This window comes from Dreissena polymorpha, chromosome 2, assembly GCF_020536995.1.
Source record: "Dreissena polymorpha isolate Duluth1 chromosome 2, UMN_Dpol_1.0, whole genome shotgun sequence".
Lineage (NCBI taxonomy): Eukaryota > Metazoa > Mollusca > Bivalvia > Myida > Dreissenidae > Dreissena > Dreissena polymorpha.
This window is the reverse complement of record NC_068356.1, coordinates 30,740,557-30,766,866: the sequence shown is the minus strand read 5'-3', so window position 1 is coordinate 30,766,866 and position 26,310 is coordinate 30,740,557. Positions and strand designations below refer to the sequence as shown.

At 36.1% G+C, this 26,310-nt stretch overlaps 4 protein-coding genes across 11 annotated transcripts in view; 1 reads left to right on the top strand and 3 right to left on the bottom strand.

Moving 5' to 3' along the window:
* Positions 1-17,957, bottom strand: part of LOC127866427 (phospholipid scramblase 1-like) — a 75,438-nt gene extending 57,481 nt beyond the window's left edge. The window contains exon 1 of the mRNA XM_052406938.1: positions 17,875-17,957. The gene's annotated coding sequence lies outside the window, so the exon portion shown is untranslated. The remainder of the gene's footprint in view (positions 1-17,874) is intronic.
* On the bottom strand, positions 1,171-6,006 carry LOC127866437 (phospholipid scramblase 2-like). Of its 3 annotated transcripts, XM_052406963.1 has the most exons (7): positions 5,934-6,006; positions 5,494-5,621; positions 4,166-4,252; positions 3,682-3,805; positions 3,331-3,433; positions 2,721-2,779; positions 1,171-1,775 (listed from the first exon to the last, which is right to left on the bottom strand). In XM_052406963.1, exons 1-7 carry the CDS (start codon positions 5,952-5,954, stop codon positions 1,743-1,745), a joined length of 555 nt encoding a protein of 184 aa, XP_052262923.1. In that variant the 5' UTR covers positions 5,955-6,006; the 3' UTR covers positions 1,171-1,742. The 3 variants fall into 3 exon arrangements, with proteins under 3 accessions (XP_052262923.1, XP_052262925.1, XP_052262924.1); XM_052406965.1 differs by lacking the exon at positions 2,721-2,779; XM_052406964.1 differs by lacking the exon at positions 4,166-4,252.
* On the bottom strand, positions 9,119-13,954 carry LOC127866435 (phospholipid scramblase 2-like). 3 transcript variants are annotated; one of them, XM_052406960.1, is made up of 7 exons: positions 13,882-13,954; positions 13,442-13,569; positions 12,114-12,200; positions 11,630-11,753; positions 11,279-11,381; positions 10,669-10,727; positions 9,119-9,723 (listed from the first exon to the last, which is right to left on the bottom strand). In XM_052406960.1, the coding sequence occupies exons 1-7, from the start codon at positions 13,900-13,902 to the stop codon at positions 9,691-9,693; spliced, it is 555 nt and encodes a 184-aa protein (XP_052262920.1). In that variant the 5' UTR covers positions 13,903-13,954; the 3' UTR covers positions 9,119-9,690. The 3 variants fall into 3 exon arrangements, with proteins under 3 accessions (XP_052262920.1, XP_052262922.1, XP_052262921.1); XM_052406962.1 differs by lacking the exon at positions 10,669-10,727; XM_052406961.1 differs by lacking the exon at positions 12,114-12,200.
* A 1,851-nt stretch (positions 17,958-19,808) lies between the features above and the next one.
* LOC127866433 (riboflavin-binding protein-like) lies at positions 19,809-23,279 on the top strand. Of its 4 annotated transcripts, none has more exons than XM_052406958.1 (4): positions 19,809-20,216; positions 21,085-21,106; positions 22,077-22,207; positions 22,633-23,279. In XM_052406958.1, the coding sequence occupies exons 1-4, from the start codon at positions 19,976-19,978 to the stop codon at positions 22,833-22,835; spliced, it is 597 nt and encodes a 198-aa protein (XP_052262918.1). In that variant the 5' UTR covers positions 19,809-19,975; the 3' UTR covers positions 22,836-23,279. The 4 variants fall into 4 exon arrangements, with proteins under 4 accessions (XP_052262918.1, XP_052262916.1, XP_052262917.1 ...); XM_052406956.1 differs by lacking the exon at positions 21,085-21,106 and adding an exon at positions 20,769-20,790 and having other exon boundaries at positions 19,810-20,216; XM_052406957.1 differs by lacking the exon at positions 21,085-21,106 and adding an exon at positions 20,296-20,317 and having other exon boundaries at positions 19,810-20,216.
* Positions 23,280-26,310: the final 3,031 nt, after the last annotated feature.

Here is a 26,310-nt window from a genome sequence, read left to right as displayed (position 1 = left end):
TGAAGTCGTTTTTCCACATGGTTATGATTGAAACAGTATTTGGAACCACTCCGTAGCAAACCCTCATTGGTATTTCGTGTTTCGGGATGTAATCGCTGAACTGACACTCGGAGTAAGCGCCGTGCAAGTATCGTGTATGCCTCATTTCTTCTTTAGTGACAATGATCACTTGGCTCGGATCGTCAAACTTTCCACCTACTACGTTTCCAATATACACTGGACTTTTTTGTCTCTCTTGATGTTTTAGTGCTTCCATGAACGGTGTGACGCTGTCTCTGTGTTTCATCACGACCATCTTATGAGGTTTGTCGACGGTTGAATGTCCAAACGAACAGCATACTGAAACATTGTCAATATCGATGTCGCTCTTTAGAATTGCTTCTAGTATAGAGCACATATCTGTGTTGCTTTTGGTGAGTATTGGTATGTCGAAGACCCGTTTTGCGTTCAGAAACGCGTTGATAGAAGGCGATCTTATCAACGACTCAGTCAGGAAAGCATCAGTGGCATCTTCGACATGATACCATGAAGGAAATCTTCTGCTATGCTCTTCCATCTTTGCCAAAACAACTCCTGGCGACAAAAGGTTCTGTCGTTTTCGTTTCTCTGCTTCTTGTACTTCTTTTACGATACCGTATAAACCAATATCACCACCGTACTGCTTGTAGATCATGTATGTCTCAGCAATACGTTGTTCTTTTTTGATTTTTATTTGCTTATATTTACTCGATTCATTTTATGCGTTAGCTTAGGAAATAGATGTTAACATCACCTCTGTTGTTTTCAGCATACATGACACACCTATCAGTACAGTTAAATGAATCTTTCTATTATTGACATAACCGTAGACAAATGATTATTTCTTTGTTAAAGTATTTACATTTAATGGTACGATGATAACAAGCCAACATATCTTACCCTATCTGACTGTCCTATAAAGGCAAAACCACAACACCAGAACAACACATATTCACTTAAATTTTATTAAAAACTAGAACAGTTTCATCTACATATAAAATCATATGTTTGAAAAACAAACAAAGTTTTACACTACATAATACAAAGTTTAAAATCAGGATTTCAACAGAATCTTATATTCATAATGAGTCACAATAAATACATAAAATTACATAATGTTACATAATGTTAATGTTGAATAAATATCCCCACGCAAGGCTTGCTAAAGTCACATTGAAATATAAATAACAATTAAATGAACATGAACCACAACAATTCAAATTTCGAATAAATTGCATGAAAATCTATTCAGTATACATAAATGCGTGCATTGAAGAGTAATGTTAAAAGTAAAAGGTAGATATGAAAGGCACGCATTATTCTTGTGAACATTTTAAAGATGAGATTTGCCGCACATTGCTAACACCATTACGCTCCAAAAATAATTTTCATTATTGTATAACAATATTGGTGTTTAATAAATGACACATCTGATAAGATAAAAATGATAAGGCTACACAAATATATGAAACATACACAATAAAATGTGAAAAATACTTTGTATATGTTTAACTGTTTATAAACAAGAATATATAATATACTACTGTATATGTAGGGTGCTTTCGATTCTATGGTTACACGTAAACAATGTATACAGATAAGATACACTAAAGATTTCTGCTTGCTAAAGTTGCATGTTTATAATGTATGTGATTATTCTCTTACACTGTTCCTCTTTATAATTGATTGTCAGTTATTCGCAGGTTCTTTCTTGTTTGCCGTTGTTAATTCTCCTCTTGGGACTCATTGAGGTACTCCTGAAATGTCAGACATGACATCAATGTTGGCCAACAGGACATGATAGAAAGACATGACATGAGAGTTAATATGACAAAATGACATTATACTTAGGATGACAGACATGACATTATAGTCAGGTTTTCAGATATGACATTAGAGAACAGATGTCAATGGTGACAAGAAAGAAAGGACATCAGACATGAAATGAGAAAAAGGACTTCGGACATCAAACCTGGCAAGAGGGATTGAACGTCAGACATGATATGAGAGCAACGACATCGAACACTACATAAGAGCAAGGATGTAAGACGTGTAATGAAAGCAAGGACATCAGACATGACACGCGAGCAAGGGTATAATACATAACATGACAAAAATCACATTAGAGATGACATGAGAGCAAAAGCAATCAGGCATGACATGGCAACAAATACATCTGGCATGATATGTGTGTGAGGCCATGATACATTAATTGAGACATCATACATAAAATGAGCATAACAATATTACATAACATCAAAGGGCATGACACATGACTTGAGAGTTAGGACATCAGACATGACGCGAGCGAAAGGATGTTAGACATTGCATGATAGCGAAGGACATGATACATTACATGAGAATTAAGGCATCCGACATGAAAAGAAAGCAAGGATGACATTTAAAAAAACAACGACTTTAGACATTATTTGAAATTAAGGACATCAACGAAACAATCAGACACGGCATCGGGGCAAAGACATAAGTCATGAAATGACAGCAAAGAAAGCATTACAGAAAGGAAGTCAGAAAGAAAATGAGAGCAAGGATGTTGTTAGTAAACAAACCTAGGATCTATATTGACAAATGTCTTTATGAAACTGTGAAAATATTTTCAACTACACAAAATCATAACTTTGCAAACAAATGGATTCAATGTCAAAATCTTTGAATCTAGGAAAATGTATGAGAATGTGACATACCACCATGAATGCAGCACCAATGCACAGGACTTTACTATCAAGGGACATGTCTGCTGGAACTAAAACAAATATTTGTAAAGAAGAAATCGCTTATTCCAACACGTACAGTCTTACTTTCTCGCAAAACGAACTTGTTCACATGATGATCGAAATAAAACAATATGACGAATATATATAGATTCGATTTTTTTTAAACCTATTGATTTGTTTGTTTGCGTTTTACCAAAGATTATTGAGACCTTTGTGTGACATTTTCTGGGTAGAACCCGTGATTAACGACTTTTGGGTTATTTTAATCCACGAACTATTATATAAGTCTTGATCTCATGGCGGGTACCATTTAAATCATTACACTCCCATAAATAATAAAATCAGGCTTGAACATAGAATTTTACCAACAAATTAACATTTATTTTAATACACGGTTATTTAAGCCAGTTTTTTTATATATATTACTTGAATCGAATACCTTCAGCTTATTAACAATATCATAACTCGAGTTCATGTGAAGAACCAGTTCTTTTTTTTCTAAATCCCTATGTGGAAAGTAAACCTGTGACCTGGTGGTCACACGGCAGTCAACCGACTCGCAGTGTCTTAGTTAACTCACAGGTAAGCCTATAGGAGTCTGCATCAGTGAATGCCTCTCTGCAGCAACCGCGCCACACCTTGGCAATGTTACCGACCCGCTGGGTCAGAGAGGGGTCAGTGATCTTGAATCAGAGAAAGGCCAATCAACATAGACTTACGGTATCTGGTCTGGGCATGCAATGTACCACAGTCAGTGTTGTATTACTATTTTCACATTCTTCGTCATACACATTTGCATTACAGAATATATTGATGAAAAAGCCACTGTATTGATAGGGTATATACACAAAGAGAAAAATAAGTAATACACGTAAGATACAAATGCGAAACAACCGGAAAGCCATAAAACAATAACCGATCAGGATCTTACCGGAACGTTGATATCATCTTCGCAGCAGATAGGACACTGGCAGGGACAGCAGGGAGCCCAGAGAGTATACAGGTGGTTATCTGCGGCGTCAAATACCTGCATGTGCGGACTGCATTTGGAGTTGCTGGAATAAGAAGTACCAGAATAAATTGGCATACAATGCAGAAACATTAAACCGGCCTGCCACAACCATTTGAGCATCATATGCAGAGGAACGTATTGAAATGTCAGTTTAATGAATATTAAACAAAAATTCCATACACAAAGTTAATTAAAACAAGATAAGCTAAAAACAATGATTAAACCAAGTTTAATTAAAAGACAAGTTTACTTGCATGAGCAAGCACAGTGAAAGCTTGATGGATTCTGGCAAGTGAGACAAACAAATAAACATTTAGAATTCTAGGTACACATGCCTATCATGCTTTAAACTTAAATATTAGTATGATACACAATTACATAACAAACAAGAAAGTTCACAAACATTACATCAATGATGGACCGCATATCCATACCCGGTGGTGATCTGATGCGTAGTTCAATGGAATAAAGACGCACACAACTCGAAGAACTGTTTATTGAAATTATACATACTATTTATTTAATGCTTTCCGGTTTATAGAGAAATATCAATGAATTAAAACTGATAATTTCACTGTTTCAAACAGTGAAAATTATCCATAATTTTCACTGTAATTTTCACTGTTTACTGTGAAATGACGTCATTTTTTTAACGAAATGACGTCATTATCCCAGCGAAATTCTTGAGTTAAACTCTTAAATAATGTATATAAACGGTGACAAAAAGCATAAAATAAAAAGAACATTTGTTGGTTTCGGTGGAATATCGATTTTAATTCACTCGTGATCATAGAAAAAATATATTTTCTATGATCACTCGTGAATTAAAATCGATAATCCACCGAATCCAACAAATATCCTCTATGTAACACAATGCTTCCAGTCAATAGGTCATTCTAATAACAATATATTCTGATCCGACAATAATACATCCAGACAGACTCCAGACAATCCCCTTTCCCAGACGCGGCGGATCTCTCTAGTAAGTCACGATTTCTCAGCTGTTTTAGACTAAACTGACTTCATTTTTGTCCCATATATTCAACATCGAACGATGGAAAGTCACGCGTGATTATGTTTGTCAACGGTGATTGAGCCAAACCTAGTTTAACACTGTTTTACGTTGTATTACACGGGCGTTTATGTTATCTGAGTATTGCCTTCTGTCATTCAACGTAAAACAAACACGATTTAATACTCAGGTCTAGTGTAAATGTGATATATAAAGGAATTGCATTGGTTGGATTGACGTTGACATAGGATGTCGATAATTGCAAATACAGAAAATGTATTCATCACAAGCGAGATACTAATAACAGCAAGCCATAACCATCAATATGCCAAGTGCATAGTGAAAATGTCCCATGCTACATAATTGTAAACGTTTTCATTCATAACCTATCTGCGTTATTGTATCACTACTTGACAGATCCTGCCAATCCAATGAAGCCCACCCCCGGAAATATTATCACGTAATGCTCATACCCTGTAATGATCCTGCCAATCCAATCAGGTTCTCCACGAGAGAAAGACATGTATGCCCACAACCGATGCCAATCCTACCAATTCAATAAGATACTAAATGGTTCAAGCCATAAATGCCCCTACGCTGTGTCAATAACGCCATGCAATATGGTTCTCCACGGGACAAAATCATAAAAATCCATACCCAGTATCGATACTGGCAATCCAATGAGGTACCAAATTGGTCAAAACAATCAATGTCCTTACCTTGTCTTGATCCTCCCAACAAGACGCCCCACAGGTGCCTCCACGTTGAGGACCATCTGACAGCAGCCCCCGGCACACCAGCAGCAACCAATGCAGCATTTGAAGTCACGGGACATCCGGATTATTTCCTGTTACACAAGTATACCATGCATTATGTGCATACTTTGAAGATAAAAAAAGGGACTTGTTCACAGTTTGGCAAATTGGCAACGGTAAAAAGTGTCATTTAATAAAATAATTGATGCATTGTAATCAGACAATCAATCAGTAAAATGACCAAGCGTTTGTAACACATAGCATGCCTTTTACCTCCTATCAGCTTGTCAACAAGGAATATATAAGAAATCCTTAGATATGAGAAATCGGAACAGGTATGATTACATTTATACAATTTAGCAATACATCAACTTTAAATAGTACCATAAATAACTGAATCCTACTTGGGAGTTGTTGTCCGTCATATGCAACTGAAACCCGCGTAGCTGGGGACAGAAGCATCGCTCACAGGTGCTTGACTCTGAAATTTAAGAGAACCCATCCGTGTAAAGTACAAACACAGGGAATCCCAAAACACTGCTATATTGCTGCCAAGTACAGAATATTGAGCAACTATAACATACAAACATAACCAGTGATCATATTCAGCAATTCGAAAGTAAAGTAACAGGAATTCTTTAATCAAATATTTTATGTTCAAATCATTTTTTTTTTATTTACAATAGTGAATACAGTTAAATAACATATTGATCTCTTCTTACTTTAAATATCAAATTTAAATAAATTTATATCAGGTAATGCAAACTAACATTAAAAAAAAACAGGCGATTGTGTGATTGTAGAAATTGAATAAATAATAAATATGTAAGTTTCACTAGTATTGTCACTGGAAAATTGCATGATTGAACTAGGAAGTTTTACTTAAGAATAGTACTTGACAATCAAATGATTGTATGCAATGTACGTTTTCACAAAGGAGGGTGCAGGACAATAGCATGATTGTAAAAATTAAAAGTTTTTACTAAGGAAGCTACTGAATAATTGTATGATTGTAGTATAAGTTTTCAAAAAGGAGGTTACTGGACAGTTGTGGGGTTATGGGAAGTATATTTTTTTCACAAAGGAGAGTATTGGACAATTTTATGATTGTAGTGAATAAAAGTTTACTTAAAGGAGGGTACATGACAATTATATGCTTATATGAGCTGTACGATTATACAAAGAAGGGTACAGGGCAATTGTATGATTGTGGGAACACAAAGGACGGTTGTGAGCAATAGTATGATTGTAGGAAATATATGTTTTCATTAAGGGGGTACTGGACAATGATTTTAGGACCTATAAATTTTCACAAAGGCGGGTACTGGTCAATTGTATGATTGCAAAAACTGTATAATTTCTCAAAGGAGTGTAGAAGGGCCATTGTATGATGGTATTAATTATAGGTTTTCACAAAGAATGGTACTGGACAACTGCATGATTGTAAGAACTGTACAATCATTTGATTATAAGAACTGGAATTTTCACAAAGGTGGGTAACAATCTTATGATTATAGGAACTGTATGTTGACACTAACTGAGGGTATTGGACAATCGACCTATTATTGTAGGAAATGTAGTTTTTCACAAAGTAAGGTAGTGGACGATCGTATGTTTGAAGAAACTGTAAAATTTTACAAAGAAGGGTACTTGAAAATCGCATGATTGTAAAAACTGTAAATTTCACAAAAGAGGGTACTGGGCAATCTAATGATTGTAGGAACTGTGAGTTTTCTCAAAGGAGACTGCTGGACAATCGTATCATTGTTAGAATTGCAAATTTTCACTCAGGAGGATACAATACAATCTTTTATTATAGGTAATAGAAAGTTTTTACTAAGGAGGTTCTAGACAATTATATGATTGTTGGAAGATTTTACTAAATAATTTACCGGACAATTGTTTGTTTATATGATTGAAAGAACTGTGAGTTTCGCGAATGCGGTAACTTGACGATGACAGGAACTATGACTTTGAAAAGGTTGTTGTATACCTTACTGAAAAAAGAAAATCTGCTGCATGTCCTTGTTCAGAACACAAGTTCATGTTATTTTACGTATCCCCAGAACTTCACTGTTCATAATAGTGTGTTTTATTATTGTATATTTATTTCCGATATAAATTAAAACTTAAACTATTTAGCGCCTTCTTTATACATTGCTATAACAACACAAACACCAAACATGACGTTTGCAATACATGTATTTTTCATCATTGCTGATGCCAACAATATTTTGTTGCGGATCTGCTTATATGTATAACACATGATGATAAAAAGAGAAAATATCAAGATGTAGTACATTTCCTTTAAATCTGATTCATCTTAGCAAATGATAACGACAGATGGTCAAAATGCTGTGGATTCCATTTAGGGCGTTGTTTTTGGTCAAAGTCCACTGTTCCGTATGCAGTGCCGGGAAAAGTACAATCTTGAAGTCGTTTTTCCACATGGTTATGATTGAAACAGTATTTGGAACCACTCCGTAGCAAACCCTCATTGGTATTTCGTGTTTCGGGATGTAATCGCTGAACTGACACTCGGAGTAAGCGCCGTGCAAGTATCGTGTATGCCTCATTTCTTCTTTAGTGACAATGATCACTTGGCTCGGATCGTCAAACTTTCCACCTACTACGTTTCCAATATACACTGGACTTTTTTGTCTCTCTTGATGTTTTAGTGCTTCCATGAACGGTGTGACGCTGTCTCTGTGTTTCATCACGACCATCTTATGAGGTTTGTCGACGGTTGAATGTCCAAACGAACAGCATACTGAAACATTGTCAATATCGATGTCGCTCTTTAGAATTGCTTCTAGTATAGAGCACATATCTGTGTTGCTTTTGGTGAGTATTGGTATGTCGAAGACCCGTTTTGCGTTCAGAAACGCGTTGATAGAAGGCGATCTTATCAACGACTCAGTCAGGAAAGCATCAGTGGCATCTTCGACATGATACCATGAAGGAAATCTTCTGCTATGCTCTTCCATCTTTGCCAAAACAACTCCTGGCGACAAAAGGTTCTGTCGTTTTCGTTTCTCTGCTTCTTGTACTTCTTTTACGATACCGTATAAACCAATATCACCACCGTACTGCTTGTAGATCATGTATGTCTCAGCAATACGTTGTTCTTTTTTGATTTTTATTTGCTTATATTTACTCGATTCATTTTATGCGTTAGCTTAGGAAATAGATGTTAACATCACCTCTGTTGTTTTCAGCATACATGACACACCTATCAGTACAGTTAAATGAATCTTTCTATTATTGACAAATGATTATTTCTTTGTTAAAGTATTTACATTTAATGGTACGATGATAACAAGCCAACATATCTTACCCTATCTGACTGTCCTATAAAGGCAAAACCACAACACCAGAACAACACATATTCACTTAAATTTTATTAAAAACTAGAACAGTTTCATCTACATATAAAATCATATGTTTGAAAAACAAACAAAGTTTTACACTACATAATACAAAGTTTAAAATCAGGATTTCAACAGAATCTTATATTCATAATGAGTCACAATAAATACATAAAATTACATAATGTTACATAATGTTAATGTTGAATAAATATCCCCACGCAAGGCTTGCTAAAGTCACATTGAAATATAAATAACAATTAAATGAACATGAACCACAACAATTCAAATTTCGAATAAATTGCATGAAAATCTATTCAGTATACATAAATGCGTGCATTGAAGAGTAATGTTAAAAGTAAAAGGTAGATATGAAAGGCACGCATTATTCTTGTGAACATTTTAAAGATGAGATTTGCCGCACATTGCTAACACCATTACGCTCCAAAAATAATTTTCATTATTGTATAACAATATTGGTGTTTAATAAATGACACATCTGATAAGATAAAAATGATAAGGCTACACAAATATATGAAACATACACAATAAAATGTGAAAAATACTTTGTATATGTTTAACTGTTTATAAACAAGAATATATAATATACTACTGTATATGTAGGGTGCTTTCGATTCTATGGTTACACGTAAACAATGTATACAGATAAGATACACTAAAGATTTCTGCTTGCTAAAGTTGCATGTTTATAATGTATGTGATTATTCTCTTACACTGTTCCTCTTTATAATTGATTGTCAGTTATTCGCAGGTTCTTTCTTGTTTGCCGTTGTTAATTCTCCTCTTGGGACTCATTGAGGTACTCCTGAAATGTCAGACATGACATCAATGTTGGCCAACAGGACATGATAGAAAGACATGACATGAGAGTTAATATGACAAAATGACATTATACTTAGGATGACAGACATGACATTATAGTCAGGTTTTCAGATATGACATTAGAGAACAGATGTCAATGGTGACAAGAAAGAAAGGACATCAGACATGAAATGAGAAAAAGGACTTCGGACATCAAACCTGGCAAGAGGGATTGAACGTCAGACATGATATGAGAGCAACGACATCGAACACTACATAAGAGCAAGGATGTAAGACGTGTAATGAAAGCAAGGACATCAGACATGACACGCGAGCAAGGGTATAATACATAACATGACAAAAATCACATTAGAGATGACATGAGAGCAAAAGCAATCAGGCATGACATGGCAACAAATACATCTGGCATGATATGTGTGTGAGGCCATGATACATTAATTGAGACATCATACATAAAATGAGCATAACAATATTACATAACATCAAAGGGCATGACACATGACTTGAGAGTTAGGACATCAGACATGACGCGAGCGAAAGGATGTTAGACATTGCATGATAGCGAAGGACATGATACATTACATGAGAATTAAGGCATCCGACATGAAAAGAAAGCAAGGATGACATTTAAAAAAACAACGACTTTAGACATTATTTGAAATTAAGGACATCAACGAAACAATCAGACACGGCATCGGGGCAAAGACATAAGTCATGAAATGACAGCAAAGAAAGCATTACAGAAAGGAAGTCAGAAAGAAAATGAGAGCAAGGATGTTGTTAGTAAACAAACCTAGGATCTATATTGACAAATGTCTTTATGAAACTGTGAAAATATTTTCAACTACACAAAATCATAACTTTGCAAACAAATGGATTCAATGTCAAAATCTTTGAATCTAGGAAAATGTATGAGAATGTGACATACCACCATGAATGCAGCACCAATGCACAGGACTTTACTATCAAGGGACATGTCTGCTGGAACTAAAACAAATATTTGTAAAGAAGAAATCGCTTATTCCAACACGTACAGTCTTACTTTCTCGCAAAACGAACTTGTTCACATGATGATCGAAATAAAACAATATGACGAATATATATAGATTCGATTTTTTTTAAACCTATTGATTTGTTTGTTTGCGTTTTACCAAAGATTATTGAGACCTTTGTGTGACATTTTCTGGGTAGAACCCGTGATTAACGACTTTTGGGTTATTTTAATCCACGAACTATTATATAAGTCTTGATCTCATGGCGGGTACCATTTAAATCATTACACTCCCATAAATAATAAAATCAGGCTTGAACATAGAATTTTACCAACAAATTAACATTTATTTTAATACACGGTTATTTAAGCCAGTTTTTTTATATATATTACTTGAATCGAATACCTTCAGCTTATTAACAATATCATAACTCGAGTTCATGTGAAGAACCAGTTCTTTTTTTTCTAAATCCCTATGTGGAAAGTAAACCTGTGACCTGGTGGTCACACGGCAGTCAACCGACTCGCAGTGTCTTAGTTAACTCACAGGTAAGCCTATAGGAGTCTGCATCAGTGAATGCCTCTCTGCAGCAACCGCGCCACACCTTGGCAATGTTACCGACCCGCTGGGTCAGAGAGGGGTCAGTGATCTTGAATCAGAGAAAGGCCAATCAACATAGACTTACGGTATCTGGTCTGGGCATGCAATGTACCACAGTCAGTGTTGTATTACTATTTTCACATTCTTCGTCATACACATTTGCATTACAGAATATATTGATGAAAAAGCCACTGTATTGATAGGGTATATACACAAAGAGAAAAATAAGTAATACACGTAAGATACAAATGCGAAACAACCGGAAAGCCATAAAACAATAACCGATCAGGATCTTACCGGAACGTTGATATCATCTTCGCAGCAGATAGGACACTGGCAGGGACAGCAGGGAGCCCAGAGAGTATACAGGTGGTTATCTGCGGCGTCAAATACCTGCATGTGCGGACTGCATTTGGAGTTGCTGGAATAAGAAGTACCAGAATAAATTGGCATACAATGCAGAAACATTAAACCGGCCTGCCACAACCATTTGAGCATCATATGCAGAGGAACGTATTGAAATGTCAGTTTAATGAATATTAAACAAAAATTCCATACACAAAGTTAATTAAAACAAGATAAGCTAAAAACAATGATTAAACCAAGTTTAATTAAAAGACAAGTTTACTTGCATGAGCAAGCACAGTGAAAGCTTGATGGATTCTGGCAAGTGAGACAAACAAATAAACATTTAGAATTCTAGGTACACATGCCTATCATGCTTTAAACTTAAATATTAGTATGATACACAATTACATAACAAACAAGAAAGTTCACAAACATTACATCAATGATGGACCGCATATCCATACCCGGTGGTGATCTGATGCGTAGTTCAATGGAATAAAGACGCACACAACTCGAAGAACTGTTTATTGAAATTATACATACTATTTATTTAATGCTTTCCGGTTTATAGAGAAATATCAATGAATTAAAACTGATAATTTCACTGTTTCAAACAGTGAAAATTATCCATAATTTTCACTGTAATTTTCACTGTTTACTGTGAAATGACGTCATTTTTTTAACGAAATGACGTCATTATCCCAGCGAAATTCTTGAGTTAAACTCTTAAATAATGTATATAAACGGTGACAAAAAGCATAAAATAAAAAGAACATTTGTTGGTTTCGGTGGAATATCGATTTTAATTCACTCGTGATCATAGAAAAAATATATTTTCTATGATCACTCGTGAATTAAAATCGATAATCCACCGAATCCAACAAATATCCTCTATGTAACACAATGCTTCCAGTCAATAGGTCATTCTAATAACAATATATTCTGATCCGACAATAATACATCCAGACAGACTCCAGACAATCCCCTTTCCCAGACGCGGCGGATCTCTCTAGTAAGTCACGATTTCTCAGCTGTTTTAGACTAAACTGACTTCATTTTTGTCCCATATATTCAACATCGAACGATGGAAAGTCACGCGTGATTATGTTTGTCAACGGTGATTGAGCCAAACCTAGTTTAACACTGTTTTACGTTGTATTACACGGGCGTTTATGTTATCTGAGTATTGCCTTCTGTCATTCAACGTAAAACAAACACGATTTAATACTCAGGTCTAGTGTAAATGTGATATATAAAGGAATTGCATTGGTTGGATTGACGTTGACATAGGATGTCGATAATTGCAAATACAGAAAATGTATTCATCACAAGCGAGATACTAATAACAGCAAGCCATAACCATCAATATGCCAAGTGCATAGTGAAAATGTCCCATGCTACATAATTGTAAACGTTTTCATTCATAACCTATCTGCGTTATTGTATCACTACTTGACAGATCCTGCCAATCCAATGAAGCCCACCCCCGGAAATATTATCACGTAATGCTCATACCCTGTAATGATCCTGCCAATCCAATCAGGTTCTCCACGAGAGAAAGACATGTATGCCCACAACCGATGCCAATCCTACCAATTCAATAAGATACTAAATGGTTCAAGCCATAAATGCCCCTACGCTGTGTCAATAACGCCATGCAATATGGTTCTCCACGGGACAAAATCATAAAAATCCATACCCAGTGTCGATACTGGCAATCCAATGAGGTACCAAATTGGTCAAAACAATCAATGTCCTTACCTTGTCTTGATCCTCCCAACAAGACGCCCCACAGGTGCCTCCACGTTGAGGACCATCTGACAGCAGCCCCCGGCACACCAGCAGCAACCAATGCAGCATTTGAAGTCACGGGACATCCGGATTATTTCCTGTTACACAAGTATACCATGCATTATGTGCATACTTTGAAGATAAAAAAAGGGACTTGTTCACAGTTTGGCAAATTGGCAACGGTAAAAAGTGTCATTTAATAAAATAATTGATGCATTGTAATCAGACAATCAATCAGTAAAATGACCAAGCGTTTGTAACACATAGCATGCCTTTTACCTCCTATCAGCTTGTCAACAAGGAATATATAAGAAATCCTTAGATATGAGAAATCGGAACAGGTATGATTACATTTATACAATTTAGCAATACATCAACTTTAAATAGTACCATAAATAACTGAATCCTACTTGGGAGTTGTTGTCCGTCATATGCAACTGAAACCCGCGTAGCTGGGGACAGAAGCATCGCTCACAGGTGCTTGACTCTGAAATTTAAGAGAACCCATCCGTGTAAAGTACAAACACAGGGAATCCCAAAACACTGCTATATTGCTGCCAAGTACAGAATATTGAGCAACTATAACATACAAACATAACCAGTGATCATATTCAGCAATTCGAAAGTAAAGTAACAGGAATTCTTTAATCAAATATTTTATGTTCAAATCATTTTTTTTTATTTACAATAGTGAATACAGTTAAATAACATATTGATCTCTTCTTACTTTAAATATCAAATTTAAATAAATTTATATCAGGTAATGCAAACTAACATTAAAAAAAAACAGGCGATTGTGTGATTGTAGAAATTGAATAAATAATAAATATGTAAGTTTCACTAGTATTGTCACTGGAAAATTGCATGATTGAACTAGGAAGTTTTACTTAAGAATAGTACTTGACAATCAAATGATTGTATGCAATGTACGTTTTCACAAAGGAGGGTGCAGGACAATAGCATGATTGTAAAAATTAAAAGTTTTTACTAAGGAAGCTACTGAATAATTGTATGATTGTAGTATAAGTTTTCAAAAAGGAGGTTACTGGACAGTTGTGGGGTTATGGGAAGTATATTTTTTTCACAAAGGAGAGTATTGGACAATTTTATGATTGTAGTGAATAAAAGTTTACTTAAAGGAGGGTACATGACAATTATATGCTTATATGAGCTGTACGATTATACAAAGAAGGGTACAGGGCAATTGTATGATTGTGGGAACACAAAGGACGGTTGTGAGCAATAGTATGATTGTAGGAAATATATGTTTTCATTAAGGGGGTACTGGACAATGATTTTAGGACCTATAAATTTTCACAAAGGCGGGTACTGGTCAATTGTATGATTGCAAAAACTGTATAATTTCTCAAAGGAGTGTAGAAGGGCCATTGTATGATGGTATTAATTATAGGTTTTCACAAAGAATGGTACTGGACAACTGCATGATTGTAAGAACTGTACAATCATTTGATTATAAGAACTGGAATTTTCACAAAGGTGGGTAACAATCTTATGATTATAGGAACTGTATGTTGACACTAACTGAGGGTATTGGACAATCGACCTATTATTGTAGGAAATGTAGTTTTTCACAAAGTAAGGTAGTGGACGATCGTATGTTTGAAGAAACTGTAAAATTTTACAAAGAAGGGTACTTGAAAATCGCATGATTGTAAAAACTGTAAATTTCACAAAAGAGGGTACTGGGCAATCTAATGATTGTAGGAACTGTGAGTTTTCTCAAAGGAGACTGCTGGACAATCGTATCATTGTTAGAATTGCAAATTTTCACTCAGGAGGATACAATACAATCTTTTATTATAGGTAATAGAAAGTTTTTACTAAGGAGGTTCTAGACAATTATATGATTGTTGGAAGATTTTACTAAATAATTTACCGGACAATTGTTTGTTTATATGATTGAAAGAACTGTGAGTTTCGCGAATGCGGTAACTTGACGATGACAGGAACTATGACTTTGAAAAGGTTGTTGTATACCTTACTGAAAAAAGAAAATCTGCTGCATGTCCTTGTTCAGAACTGCATAGCGATTCTTCGTCTCAAACCCTGTCAACACTAAAAACAGGAATAACAATTTAAAGTAACTTTAATGGTCACATAAGAGCAAAAAAAAGAAGAATGCCTACTTTTAGAAATAGATGAACTTATTGAGTCTTTATCAATAGTAACAGATTGTTTAAATTTAATTCATAAACACAAATGTATTAAATTATTTTAAATTGTTGTATCATTATCGCATTTGAAAGACTGTTGACTGTTGAATTGATCCAATCCATAACAGTTGATGTTTTGCACCATGTTTTTAAGTACAGGTTTAGGTAAGATAACTTACACGTAAGAACTAAAGAGCTGTAGATTATCGCATGCGACGTTAAATGGCTTTGCCAATAGACAAAGGATGAACTGGCCATTTTGTTTAATGTGTAAACTTTTTGACATATTGTAATGAAGAAATAAGCAAAATCGTTGAATTGATATCCCCTGCCAATATGCTTCTGGACACAAAAGTGTTATATTTGACACTCAAAAAAGCATTTTTTTTTTAGATACAAAGGCCAAGGGCCATAACTCCGTTATTAACAGATGGTGTACACTGCCATTTGGCGTGCATCATCCTCTTATCCATATATATACTCATACCAAGTTTCAATGAAATCCGCAAAAGCACTACCAAGATATGGCTCCGGACGGACGGAAAGTCGGACGGTAAAACGGAAGGACGGAAAGACGGACGAACAACGCAAAAACAATATCCCTCCGCCTATTGCGGGGATAATTATTGAAGAATTCTGTTGTAAGAAATACAGAAAATTATTTGTTGTATTTATTTTTATTTCACTTTAGATACCTTGAAAATATTTTTATCATGCGAAAAAACTACTAGGACAGAAAGTCAGCTGATACCTTCGAGCATCTCGACTTTTTGTCTGATGTAGACTTGGTCAAGACTCGCCAGGTATTGTACACTCGGGGGCAGGCCGCCCATCGGCCGCATTTGCACTACAGCGTAACAATGAAAATCAGCAAGGAGGGGGATGTTATCCATACATATAATAACATTTACAGTGTTTCTTTAACTTAAAAGTTTTTTATTATATTTCAAGAGCTGATCATAAAACTACCTATTTACGTAATATGCATTATCAAGCGATTGTAGCTAACACTATGTTGTTGTGTTAGGAATAGAATCATATAAATGATAGTTCTGTCCTTAAAGGACACATGAAAACAAATAGTTAAAATCCATCAAGTAAAGCTACGTGCGGTACTATTCAAACTATAATGTTACAAAATGTGGGTATTGGTCATGCATGTACACTTTTATACCACAGATGTAAGCCAACTCAGAGCTAGACTTTTTCAAACACTTGCATTGACTCCATGATTTTGTAAACATTCACAAACTGTATAAAACCATTTATCTTTTACTGGTCAACGGGCAAACTAAGTGTTATTTTATAAAAATACGTAAACAGAGGTTTACAGACGTTTCATAATTGCAAGTTGCCAACATATTTGTATTTGCATTGCTTCTCTTGCACAGTATATTCATTGTTATTAAGTACACACAATCATGGAAAATGTTCTCTTGAAGCTCAAGCTAATAGCTTTAAAACACACACCAGTTTAAACATTTTTATGTTTCCAGTAGATTTTTATTGAAAATACTGTCTATTGAACAATGGCTTCTTTTCTTGCAATAAAATTATTCTGTTACACAAAATTATACTATGTAGGTGGAACAAAAACATAGCATATGTGTTACTTTCCCCATCAGGTGGTTATTATTTCACAAATTAAACCTTACCACAAACCACTTGCTCAGTTATACCCTTAATTGGAATACAAGGTACTGGTTACAATTAGTATTTACTATTTCCCTCTATCAGTAACTTACTTGACTGAGGCTGTTTATCCACCGACATTCTGGTTGCTATGGTTGATCGGTCACAGGCGTTTATTTCAAGAGGTAAGAATCTGAAATGAAATAAATGTACGTGTGGGTAGGCATTCTACAATATATAATACAAAACTTTACTTCATTACTTATATGATTTTGCCAGTTAGTAAACCGTTTCGTCTCGACCAATTTATATGGGGTATGCGATTTTCTTAAGGGCGAACACGCGCAATGGCAGTTCTCACAGCTGCCTTATAAATTTGAAGTTTGAATTTTGAATTTATAGCTTTTTGTATGGGACTAAACTCGATGGAACAATACTGCCCATATGATATGTAGTAGAGCCCTTCTACCAGTGCTATTCTCGGTGACTGATGTTCACATATTTACGTGTATTTTCTTATCACAAATCCGTTTAAAAACACGTATCGCACGTCATTAAACCAAAGAATCCCATCCATTTAAATTATACATCGTGTACCTTTAGCGCTGTAATTGCTTATTTTCAATAAAAACTAATAGGAAACACCTCTCATGTCAATCCGTAAATAAATTTATTTATAAAATACCTCAAGTGAAATGAACGCAAATACTTTACCTCACATTGTACTACTGTTCACTGATACAGATTTTGCCCTGTTCTAGTTATGCGAGCTTTTTATAGACGCTCGATCAGTGTCTATCGACCCATAACGGATTTTGAAATATCGTCTGAAAGGCAAAACAAGTTGATTCATAGTCATTCGCTTAAAAAATGCGTGGGTCTGTGTTGAAACATCGCACGGTCAACCGGTATTATATGTTTTGATTCTTTACATAGTGTTCTATTTACATTAAATGCTTGGACAGATACATTTTTATACGCTGGTCACCATTCTTACAGTATTCATGTTGTGCTGCTAAATAAATCACGCGATTCTACGGTGGTCGCACATCTGACGCGCAGTTGACGCAGTATTCACATGTGCGTTTAAACTAAACGCAATTATGTTTAATAGGCTTATTGTGGAATAAATGCCTGGATTGATTTTTAAGGCTCGAGTTTAACCCATTTATGCCTAGTGGAATCTCCCATCCTTCTAAATTGGATCAATTGATTTCCAAAATTAGGGATGTATAATAAATTTAATTCTCTATTTAGAATAATTCTTACAGATATTCCTTTAAGCAAACAATCATGCGGCGTCTCATCTGGGTCTACGCTGTTTGCCAAGGCCTTTTTTCAAGACGCTAGGCATGAATGGGTTAATAATGTCACATCGAGGGAAAAAAAGCGAAAATAGTCTCATCAGGTATATCGGTCTGTAAAACAATGCCAAATGAGAACCGATCTAAAAGAAATACCTCCGCTGAGGTAACATGTGTTTGAAAAACTGGGCATTGTGGCTTCATAAGAGACGGCATTTAAATGCATTTTGTTATTACAGTAAATATTAGATATTCTTCTTTTAGGAATGATTTTAATTTAGGAGCAGGCGTAGATCAATATATTTTTACCACAACTCACATATATAGCAAATGCCAAACAATATATCCAAATAAGGCTAATAACAATCAAATCGCATGAAGGTCCTTGGATCAACAAACATACATCGTAAAGTTTATTAACACGCGACTTTGATCCAGGTTTTATACAATTATAAACCAGTTAATATCATGAATAAGACAAACAAAAGATCAGTACAACGACAACTGAAACAAAATATATGCACACCAGGACTGTAAAATAATTCTCAAGTAATTTTCAATAAATAACATTTATACTGCTCTTATAAATCCTGCCGACCATTCCATTATAAACATCGTCTTGTAAGTAATTGTTATTCGAGTTTCGTATTACTGCGGAAAGTAGGAATACACTATATAGGATTTCAGTCTAACTTGAAAAACCGGTAAAAGGAGAATTGAAATACAAAAGATTTCATGACCGATACCCTCACAAGTTATTTTGCCGGAGCGAAGAGCGAACCCGCTATCTTGGGTGTTGTAGTACAGCGTTTTACAAAAGGGGCGCGGACAACGACAGGGACAGCGAGGCATGGTATAGGGGAGATAACCATGGGTTATTGTTAGGTTATGGTTATGGTTAGGGGTCGGGTGAGGGTTAAGGTTAAGTTTTAGGCTAATCCTAACCCAAATCCGACCCCTAACCCTCTAACCCCCCATGCGCATTACAATACCATGCCTCGCTCGTTGTCGTTGTCCCCTTCCCTTTACAAACAGAGCTACGTGACCTTCCACATTGCAAACATCAATAGTTTGTCTAAAAATACAAAAAACAAACTTTTCAATTTAATACGTTTACATTATTTTAGTGTTAATGCGCATTATTCCCATGCTACGGATTCCAATATCCCTCCCGCAGAGAAAGAAGAGCGTACTGCAGCAGCCTCTGTATAATTCAAAATATCGATCACATACGTTATTGATCGCATGTATTCATTAGAAATCGTAGCTTTGGCTTCCATTATGGAGAGGCTAGTTGTCACTCGATGTAACGCTTTGACGACAATTCTACTTTAACAGCAACATTTTTGAATGTATACTTTCCGGAATATGTAATTGAACAATGCACGTGAAGAATGCAACACGGACAGCGCATCGTTTTAGCTGTTTATTTATGCTTGCAAATCTCAATTCCGATATGCGAAGCCGGAGGGAGTAACGAAATTGAATCGGATTCTGTGCATTTCTGTTCGTTTTTCAACAACCGAGCGCCTTCACCACAACCAGGGCTCCGCAACTGTACGTGGTTCGCGAAGAACAGCTGCTGCAAACAGGAAGAGATTGAGGCCACGTTCGGTACAGTGAAGCCACTGCCAGGTTGCTCACCCGAGTGCCAGAGGTAAGCGTCTATTGACAGAGATTGAGATCTAGTTTGGTACAGTGAAACCACTGTCAGGTAGCTCACCCGAGTGTCAGAGGTAAGCGTCTATTGACAGAGATTGAGATCTAGTTTGGTACAGTGAAAACACTGCCATGTAGCTCACCCGAGTGTTAGAGGGAAGCGTCTATTGACAGAGATTGAAATCTAGTTTGGTACAGTGAAAACACTGCCAGGTAGCTCACCCGAATGTAAGAGGTAAGCGTCTATTGACAGAGATTCAGATCTAGTTTGGTACAGTGAAAACTCTGCCAGGTAGCTCACCCGAGTGTAAGGGGAAGCGTCTATTGACAGAGATTGAGATCTAATTCGGTACAGTGAAAAAACTGTCATGTAACTCACCCGAATGTCAGAGGTAAGCGTCTATTGACAGAGATTGAGATATAGTTCGGTACAGTGAAGCCACTGCCAGGTAGCTCGCCCGAGTTTCAGAGGGAAGCGTCTATTGACAGAGATTGAGATCTAGTTTGGTACAGTAAAAACTCTGCCAGGTAGCTCACCCGAGTGTCAGAGGTAAGCGTGTATTGACAGAGATTGAGATCTAGTTTGGTACAGTGAAACCACTGCCAGGTAGCTCGCCCGAGTGTCAGAGGTAAGCGTCTATTGACAGAGATTGAGATCTAGTTTGGTACAGTGAAAACTCTGCCAGGTAGCTCACCCGCGTGTCAGAGGGAAGCGTCTATTGACAAAGATTGAGATCTAGTTCGGTACAGTGAAAACTCTGCCATGTAGCTCACCCGAGTGTCAGAGGAAAGCGTCTATTGACAGAGATTGAGATCTAGTTTGGTACAGTGAAAACTCTGCAAGGTAGCTCACCCGAGTGTCAGAGGTAAGCGTCTATTGACTGAGATTGAGAACTAGTTTGGTACAGTGAAAACTCTGCCAGGTAGCTCACTCGAGTGTCAGAGGGAAGCGTCTATTGATAGAGATTGAGATCTAGTTCGGTACAATGAAAACTCTGCCAGGTAGCTCACCCGAGTGTCAGAGGGAAGCGTCTATTGACAGAGATTGAGATCTAGTTCGGTACAGTGAAAACTCTGCCAGGTAGCTCACCCGAGTGTCAGAGGGAAGCGTCTATTGACTGAGATTGAGATCTAGTTTGGTACAGTGAAAACTCTGCCAGGTAGCTCACCCGAGTGTCAGAGGGAAGCGTCTATTGACAGAGATTGAGATCTAGTTTGGTACAGTGAAACCACTGTCAGGTAGCTCACATGAGTGTTTGAATTAAGTGTATATTGAAATTGATTAAGATTTACTTTGGCACCGTGAACCTCTGCCTGGCAGCTCACCTGAGTGTCAGAAGTGAGCTTCTATTGACCGAGATTGAATTGTAGTTTGGTACAATGAGTGTCAGGGCTGAGCGTCTGTAGACAAAGAGTGATACATCGTTCTATATAATAATACCCGTGTCTGGTAGAGGTACCGGTAAGCAAGAGGTTCAAAAGTAAGCGTCAATGTACAGTGGTTGAAGTCTAGTTCGGTACAGTGAAGCCAAAGCTTGTGATGTCACTTGAATGTCATAAAGAGATTTTATTGATCATTATATTGAGAACTAATTCTGAGGAGTGAAACCGATGCATCGCAGCATGAGGTATAACCGAGGCAAAGGTTGACAACTCCGAAAGCGAAACGGCTATATCTAAGTGGCATAGACACTTACTATTGTCAAATTGCAATACATACATATTGGAACGTGTTACAATACAAAGTTAGAGCATACCATTTTTAAAGATAACGTGTATTGTGAAGGCGTTTATTATTTTAGATGAAATTTAATTATTTACTGTATTTACTTTCAGATACACTAACTATTTGATGTGTTACATATGCGCTCCCTTTCAAAACCGCTTCTATGGTCAGGAGCGACTGACAGTGTGCGAGGAGTTCTGTAACGCCTGGTACTCCGCTTGCTCGTCCGCAATTCTCAAAGGTATGGTGTTCCACATGTGTCAAATACGTTACTGTCGACGTTACCAAAGTTGTTCAATAGGGGCCTAAATACGAGTTGATTAATAATACTGTTTAAACTATTTAAAAAAAACTATTTGAACCGTGTTGACTTTCGCGTTATTTTTGTCGATGAAGATTTTATTCCCTTTAGCGCATTGCAATTTTCACTTACCATGTGAAAATCATATTTCTCTGTGTTAAGGCTTGTGTGTTCAAAGATTTGAATCACTTGAACATTGTTGTTGTTAAAATAAAGGCTTTTATTTATTTATGAAAACTCGACAGTTGGTGAACTCGGTCGATGACAACACATTGTGAAGCTGGTCAATTTGAATGCTTCCAAATCGCAACAACACCTATTAGGTAGAGACGACACAAAAATGCAGCATTTTCCTCCAATTTCAGGGTCTGTGATAGGCACATTGTACACCAACGGTCGCGAATTCTGTGAGAAGCGGAACTTCCAGTGCGAGCCCATGGAGAGCCAAAGCTGCTTCACCTTCGATTTTGCTTTGGACCGGACATCCGGCGCGCCGTCACTGCCTGCCCTCAGTCAAACGCTCCCTACAGCAGCCGCGGTGACATTACTGTTCCTGATTGCACTTTAGTAACGAAGTTCATGACGTGTCTATACATTATTCGTTGAACAATAAGGCCTATGCGGACGTGCGTGTTTTGCATTTTTTACGTACTTACAGTATACGGTCTTCTAAAAAGAATCTTGTATTCAATATCAACACCAATATTAAAACTAGTACTAACCTTTATGGATTTACATATTAAAGTACCGTTGAAAGTATACACTAGTTTCCGTACTATATGCGCTTTGAATCGACAGAAGTGTAATTAACTAAATATACTGATATGTTCCCTTAAACTCATGCAAATCTTCCACGAACAATACCAAATGCAAATTTGAGAAACAATGTCAATGCGTACATTTTATGCTTATAACGTTTACGAGAGCCAGGCAGGTCAAGATGTCGAGCTATACGATTATTTCAAGACATATTTATGTTTTACTAAGTACAAATAAAGCAAGGATTTTTAAATGTTTTCTAGCAATCTCGCGTTGCAACGCTTTATAATTTTCAGGTTTTTAAATCGTCAAAAGATGTATATTATGGCTATTTTAGAACATGGTAAATGTTCAGTAATACTGTTTCCTCACAAATATCATAACTAAAACGAAAATTTTGCGAATCTGAAACAACTTTTTTTCAATTATGTCAATTTACTCAAACGTGAAAAGGCCCCTTTAAACCATTTATTTACATTCTATCTTGAAGAAAACACACGAAATACGTAGAAAATAATGTGAACCTCGACATTCAGCTTGTCGAGTAAAATGGCTGAAAATCGATAGAATCCGGAACCCAAATTAATCGATCGCTGATTGGTCGAGCGATATTTAGTTTTATTTTCATAACAGTTTGATTGACACGTGGCGAAATGTTATTTGCAGTGCGTTTTTAAGAGGGACAACCGACATGGATAATCGTTCTACAGAAAACCCTTCAATATGCAAATATTTTGTCTAGGTTAAAGGTTCCGTAAAACGTTAAGGTTGAGATTGTCAGAATAAATTTCAATAGGTACAAAGGAGAAATCTGATAAAGTGCAATCATTGTCAGTAGATCCAAAATGTGTAGCAACATGTGAAATAGGATTTATTGAACAATTTCTGATATCAAATCTATGGCTATTCATTCTGCGGGAAACATTCTGATTAGTTTGTCCAACGTATTGTTTAGTACAATTTTTACATGTAATAAGATATAAAACATTGCGCGAAGTACAATCAACATCATAGCGTAAATCATACGATAAACCAGTAACACTACTATTGAAACTTGAACATATGTTTATATTATTGCAATGTGTACAACTTGGTCGGTAACATTGACCCGATAAATGAATATCAGTACTGAACATCTTACAAGGCTGTTACGTATATTCTTCGGTCTTTTATAGGCCAAAATAGGTTTGAATGTAAAGACTTAACACTTTCCTTGTTTGATAATCTGAACAAATCCCAGTATTTGTGTAAAATTTTAGCAATATTAGGAAGTGATGTGTTCAAACATACAGTAAATGGTATTATTGAATCAGTATTTCTCTGAGTAACACATAATGCACTTTCCTGTGTCATATTTTTCACTTGAGAAAATCCATTTTCAATAACATTTGTTGGATAATTTCTACTTTTAAAATACTTAAATAAACTAGATAAGGACTGATTGAATACATCATCATCAGAAATAATACGTCTGGAGCGCTTAGCCTGACTGTATGGAATACTCCGCTTACAGGACATGGGGTGAGATGACGTAAAATCTAAGTATAAATGCATATTATTGGGTTTACAAAAAATATTTGTAACCACAGTGTCTAGTTCACTTTTTGATATAGAAACATCAAGAAAAGATACACACTGTTGAGATATATGAGAGGTAAATTTTATGGTTGAATGGAAGGTATTTAAATTATTAATAAAAGTGTTTAAATCTTCTAAAGAGCCATTCCATATCATAAAAATGTCATCCAAAAATCTAAGCCAAATATATGGTTTAATAGAGGTATTGTTAAGAAAATCTTCCTCAAATTTACCCATAAAAAGGGAAGCATAAGACGGTGCCATAGGACTTCCCATAGCAGTACCCATAGTTCGTAAATAAGTATCATTATTGAAATTATATTATTACTTATAGACTGTTGTATCAGCAATGATCGCTTTGTATTATGTATTATGTAATATTATGTACTATATATTTTTCCGCCAAACGACGTTACGTTATTGTATGACGTTGACGTCACTTCCTTTGTATTTGTTCATATTAATGTACTACTGATGAAGGCTACGGCCGAAACATGTTTAGTACCAGAAACATTTAAATAAACAGTGACGTGTTTGTACGATTTATTTAATTTTATTTTTAGAATAAATTTCCAAATTTTTCTAAAAAAGGCACTTATTTTGCCCGATGTGACAAATATCCGTATAACTTCAAAAGTGGTAAGTAAATACGCTGAACATGTACACTCTGTGTGGTGCAAACACTTGAGAGACTGGATTCGGGTACAATAGTAATCAACAGAACAGAACAGATATGCCGATATGGTCAACTCTCCACCGTGAATATGCTTGAATAATTTATACAAACCACAGAACTAAGTTTACTATCTTACAAAATAAATATTGACCGCCGCGATTGCTATTGATTGGAGGAGTTGACCTACATGTCAGTCGGTACTCAACAAGGGAGGTGATCATCATACCATACATGAGTCTCGCATTAGGAAAACTGGGAATCAGGCACTTGCGTAAAGTGTCGCCCAACGTGGAATACGAATCGTTATCATTCTAAAGAAGCAAACCCAAGAGCTTCTTGTATTTTGAGGTGAATATTTCTTGATTTGGAGGTTTAAAATGCTATCAAATACATGTAGTCGAAATGAGAATATGCGGTAACTCCGTTTCACGGTTTGTAAATTGATGCGTTCAAAACATGTGTGCACTGTACACTCGGAAAAAATAAAAATTTGAACAAAAAAATGCCGTCGTGAAATTACCCATATTTTTTTGGCATATTTTTTTCGTACCCAAAATTACCGTAAGACAAAATTTGGTTGAGAAAAAAATTGGGTATGGAAAATTTTGGGTACAATTTTATTCCGGGTACTACTTCCCTGTACCCCGGGTACTTTAAAGCATACTTCCCCATACCCCGGGTACTTTGAAGTATACTTCGAAGTTCGAAGAACCCGGGGAACGGGGAAGTAGTAACCGGAGGGACCTTGACCCATTCAGCTAAGTTGATAGAATATGATCAAAAACTAATGATCTTGATACACATGTGGAAACAAGATATTCCCTAGATTTATCACATTACCGCTATTTAATAATGTCAAAAGAATGATCCTGCTATCCATCCTGTACCTTTTGGGATGAACACTCCTCTTTTAAGCTGCAACCTCAACCCTTTTGAGATGCATCCTGTCCCTTTTGAGCTACACCCTGTCCCTTTTAGGCTACACCCTGTCCCTTTTGAGCTACACCCTGTCCCTTTTGAGCTACACCCT